Genomic DNA, 5,051 nt, shown 5'->3' on the forward strand with positions numbered 1-5,051 from the left:
TCCCTCTCTCCCTCTCTCCCTCTCTCTCTCCCAGCCGCACGCAACCACCTGCCTGGGGAAAGCCCAGGCCCCACTACCAAGGGGCTTGACGGGAGGAGGCTACAGCCTGAGAGTCCTGTCTGTCTCCTTGATATTCAGAGGAAGCCCAGCAAAATCCCTTGAAGGTGAGCGGATTCTTCCTTTGAAGGTGAGCAGATTCTGTTTTCTTTCGGATGCAAGAATCAAAAAGAGCAAAACTTCCACCCAATCCCTAAAATGCTTTGTGGACAAGTGTTTTTGCTTTAGGGAAAATTCGTTGCTCTGCATAGTACGTTCAAGTAGAAAACTTAAAGGTGTATCCTTAAAGGTTACGTGCGAGGACTCTTCAACGCACTAAGAAGGAATCAGGTTCAACTGAACCACCGTACGTCACCACGCGGCCAAGCTGGGAATGCTGCTCAGACACTCAGGGGTCTGTGTGATCCACCTGTGGGCCTGGGGTCACTAGGGGCCTCTGTCAGGAGGGAACTCAGCACCGAGGCCTGGCCCAGAATGACTGACACGCTCTGGGCTGAGAGTCACAGTGGCTGCGGGGGAGGAGAGAACATCAGGGAGGACGGGAATCGACTTGCTTTCTGCACATTTTAGATCTCCCGTGTGTTAGCGGACGGGTGGGGCCCTCAGGAGCACAGGTACCACGGGGACAGCGGTTGGCTGGGGGAGGGTGTGACCTCATGGGACAAACACAGCCCTGGGGGTGGAAGGAGGCGGGCTGGACTCTGGTGGACAGACGAGGCACACCGTGTGTTCCAACTGCTGGGCGCGCCCGGGGCCCGCGTGCCCGTCAGGGGCAGCAGCCCTGCGGTCCCCAGCATGACAGCCTCTCTGGGGCCTTCGGTGAGGAAGCCCTGGCGCAGCAGCTCCGGCTGCTGCGCGTGCAGATCGCACGTGAGTTTCCGGGGGACCTCTCAGTAGAGGCCCAGCCCGTGACCCCAGCACCGCTCCAGTGCCGAGCCGTCACCCGGCAGGGGGCACGCCCCCCCACAGGCCCCGCTCACCCGGACACCCACCTGGCTCTCGAGGGGCATGTTGTACACCTCCGAGTCCAGCAGCATGGTGCAGGCGCTGAACGGCACCGCCTGGTTCGCGATGGTCCTCGCCGCCCGGCAGTGAACCCGCAGGATCTCCTGTTCGCAGGAGACGATCAGCTTCTCCTGGAAGGGGGGGGTGGGGGGGCTGGTGAGCTGAGCGCCACCCGGGCCAGGCGCCCTGGGCCCGCGGCTGCCCGCTTACCCGCTCGATGCTGTGCTGCAGGCGCAGCTTCCCACGCACGGCCTCCTGCTGCTTGAACAGCTCCTTCAGGGGCTCCGCCAGGGAGGGAGGGGGCGCGATCTGCGGTCACAGGGGGAGACGGGGGTCAGCGGGGGCCGTGAATCACCCCAGCCGCCCACTTGCAGGAGTCACCCCGGAGACCACGGTTCCCGTGAAGACGCGGACGCGCTGGGGGTGCCTGTCCCCAAGGGTAGGTGAGCGAGCGCCCGACCCCCCCCCCCCCCCCCCCGCGTGTGGCCGGGAGGAGGGCGGCCGGGGAGGGGGCGGCAGAGATGGGGGAGGCGAGGTTAGAACAGAGGGCATCTGCACCTCGGCCCCTGCGCGGCCAAGAGGGGATGGAGGAGGAGCAGGAGCAGGGTGTCCTCTGTTTACCGCGGGCTTCACGCATCCTGAGTAACCGTGAGACCCACTGGGACACAGCTGCCCAGAAGCCACACGAACAGGACAGCTGGGCCCGCCCCTCTTCCCAGGGCGTCAGCGAGGCAGAGGGCTCGCCGGGGCACTACCCCCAGATGCTGGAGGCCACCCCTGAACCCGGGAGGGCGCTTCTCCCAGGAGAAGCAGCCGGTGCTTCCGAAACACACAGGAAACGCGTCCCGTGTCACAACAGCACCAGATATGGGCTGGAGCCTCTCGTGAGGCCAGGAAGCGAGAGCGTGTTCAGGTAGGAGCCCCTCCCGGGTGGCCGAGGCCAAGTAGGGTGCGGTGGCTCACGTGGCCACGACCTCGGGCTGGAGGGGACGAATAAATAGCCCACGGTACAGTGGCCGCCACAGACAAGACCCTCTGAGGGGCTGGACTCGAGGCCCGAGCTCAAGGTATACGTGCTCTCTTCCAACTTTTCGGTCCAAAATTCTCAAGACCCGAGAGGAAACCACCCAGCCGGGTCTTCTCTGGCCGCACGTCCTGCCCATCACGCCCCCGGGGCCCAGGGCGCCGGCCTCCCGTTGCCTCTTGGGCGCCTGCGGTGGTCTCTGTGTAGGGGTCTTGTGTGGGGCTGTCGTGGGTGTGAGGTCACCTCCGTTTCACCCTCCCCGGCTCCACAGGGTGTGGGAATGAGGCCTCGGCCTGCCCTCACCCCCAACAGCCTGGGCCTGGCTGCGGGGCGACAGGCTGTGAACCGGAGCCCGCCGCTAGAGAGGCCTGAGCTCCAGGAGACACACAGGCTGCTGCGGGGTGAACTCGGGTGGCCGGGGGTCCAGGAGGAGGCAGGAGCATGGCTTTCTCTCTAGTTTCCAAATGTTCTAGGTGGCCACGGTGCTGTTTGTCTAAATTTTAGTTACTGAAACCAAACAGCAGAAAGGTCTCACTGACCAGGGATCCCAGGCCAGGTTCCCCTGCATCCAGTGCCTCGGGCTCCCCCTCTCGGCTCCACTTCCTGCCTGGGAACAGGCGGCGCAGGCCGAGGTCTGAGCGCAGGACCCATCCCGTGCAGCACTGACGGCGGTTACGGGGGGGCTTCTCCCAGGCCCGAGAGACAGAACAAGCAGAAAGCTGTGCTTTTTTCCTCACGGGGGTGGGGGTGGGGGTGGGTTGGTCAAAAAATGAGGCAAGTCCGCCACACGGGTGTGGATGGGTAGCACCGCAAGGCCTGGGGGCCGGGGCGGCTCTGGCTACCAGTGAGCACAGGTGGCTGAGATCAGCTTTACTGGCCACGAGGCCTGTGCCTGCTGCCTGGGGGGCGTGGGGCGGGCGGGGCAGCAGCACGTGGAGGGTGCGCGCTCCCCGCGTGGCTCCCGCCTTCGTGTGGCAGGACCTGCCAACGGCCCGCGTCTGGGCGTGAAGAGGGGGTGGGGTGTGCACGGCGGGGCTCGGACAGGTCACGTCTGCACAGACGTGGGGCGAACCACCCAGGGGAGGGGGCATGCGAACAGACGGCGGAGAGGCGGGGCGCGGGCCTGACTGGGCAGGTGGGGAAGCCCGGAAACCCAAGGCAGGACCTGCTCTGAGGAGGCAGGAGAGGTGCCCACAGACCTCTGGGGGGGGAAAAGGTCTGGGCTCTGGCCTTGGGTTGGCACCGTGGGGCCGCTGGGGGCCAGGGTTGGAGTCTGGGGAGCCCTCGGGCTGTTGAAGGGGACGGGGGGGGGGGGGGTCGCTGAACCAGGGAGGGGGCCCGGCGTGCCCCACGTGGGTGGAGCCTGGGTCAGCCGAGGTCCAAGCACGCGGACTGGGTGGGAGCCGACCCGGGGCAGACGGGGAATGACAGGGAGGACAGGGCAGCGGGTCCCGGGTCCCGGGCCTGGGGGGCACACCCCGCCCCTCCCCGGGCAGGCGCTCACCACGGGGATGTGCAGCTTGCTGAGCGGCTTGCCGTCCAAGAGGTAGGAGCCGGTGTAGGTGACGTACTCGGCGTAGCACTGCGGCGCCTGCGGGCTGATGTAGCAGAGGATCTTGCGCTTCTCCTCGATCTTCTTTCTGATCTGCAGGTACTCGAAGTACGGGTTGGACCTGTCGCTGTGGTAAGGCTCGATGGCGTCCAGCTTGATGGCGTCCACGATGGCAGCCAGCGTCTGCTGGATCACCTCCCGCGTCTGACGCGTGGACGTGTGCATCTGCTGGGCCAGCTGCTGGCTGGAGCGCTGGAAGCGGCGTTTGCGCGGGTGCTGGGCCTGGGGGTCGTCATCCTCAGAGCCGCGGCCCTTGGACCTGGGGGTGGGTGCAGCTGCAAGCTCCTTCTCGCTGGGGGGCGAGCTCTGCTTGTGCTGGTTGGCCAGCATCTGGGCCCGGGTCCTGGTCATGCGCTGGGGGGTCTCCTCCACCTTGGGCGCCTTTGGGGCTTCTGCTGCCGGCTTGGGTTCCGCTTCGGGGGCTTCAGGCTGGACGCCGTCCGGAGGCCCCTCGAGCCCGGCACGGTCCTGGGGGCCGGCCCCATCCGCTGCGCGGGCCCGGGCCGAGCCGTCCCCGGGGGCGTTGGGAGCGCTGTGGGGCACGGCCGAGGGGTCTGGGCCCTGGGCCTGCTCGTCCCCACCCCCCGGTGGATGCTGCTCTGAGGGGGCTGGCGTGGGCCCGGAGCCAGGGTCGGAGTCCTCGGGGGCCCTCCCCTCCGGCCCGGCCCCGGCCTCCACCGTGGCCTCGGGCAGCGCGACTGGCTTTGGCTCCTCTGGGGGCTCAGGCGCAGGCTCGGTCGTGAGCCGGGCGGCCACCTGGTCAGGAGGCAGCACCAGCTGTTCGTCAGCAGCTGCCACAGCTGCCACCGAGACACCCCCGCCGCTCGGGAGCGCGGGCGTGTCGTCCAGAGGAACGAGAGGCCTCTCTTCCACAGGCCCTGCTTCGACGTCGGGAACATCCTTCGTCTGGAGAGGAAGCTCCGGCAGCGAGAAAGGCCCCAGGTCGAGGTCATCGTCGGCGGCGGGGAAGGCACCGGGCCAGGGCACCGGCTCCACCTGGCCGAGGGCAGACAGGCTGCGACCACTTTCCGGGAAGTTGTTGTTCTCCAGGGGACCCAGGGCCTCCACCTGAGCCACGGCTGTCACGCACGCAGGCTCGGGGGGCGCGTCCGGAAGGGACGTGCAGTTACTGAAGAAGGGCTCCAGCCTGGAGGGAGGGGCGCACGCGGCTGGCCCTTCTGAAGCAGAGACCGCGGCCGGGACTGCTGCCCCGGCCTCGCCCTTGACGGCCAGTCCCGGCTCGGGGACCGACAGAGGGTATGAGACGGGCGACACCGGGTAAGGGGGCTCCGGGTGGAGAGACTCGGCAGGGCAGAAATGTTTCGGGGACTCCGGGAATCTCTGTGGGGACTT

The 5,051-nt window shown here is 67.2% G+C and overlaps 1 protein-coding gene across 1 annotated transcript in view; it reads right to left on the minus strand.

The window, feature by feature from the left end:
* The window catches only part of ANKRD11 (ankyrin repeat domain 11), a 31,329-nt gene that overhangs the window by 2,903 nt on the left and 23,375 nt on the right, over positions 1-5,051 (minus strand). The window contains exons 8-10 of the mRNA XM_007468445.1: positions 3,591-5,051; positions 1,273-1,371; positions 1,050-1,193 (exon numbers count right to left, since the gene is read on the minus strand). The exon at positions 3,591-5,051 is cut by the window's right edge and continues 4 nt beyond it. Of these exons, the coding sequence (XP_007468507.1) occupies positions 1,050-1,193; positions 1,273-1,371; positions 3,591-5,051 (1,704 nt within the window). The remainder of the gene's footprint in view (positions 1-1,049; positions 1,194-1,272; positions 1,372-3,590) is intronic.

This window comes from Lipotes vexillifer, unplaced genomic scaffold (assembly GCF_000442215.2).
Source record: "Lipotes vexillifer unplaced genomic scaffold, Lipotes_vexillifer_v1.1 scaffold23, whole genome shotgun sequence".
In the NCBI taxonomy this organism is placed as follows: Eukaryota; Metazoa; Chordata; class Mammalia; order Artiodactyla; family Lipotidae; genus Lipotes; species Lipotes vexillifer.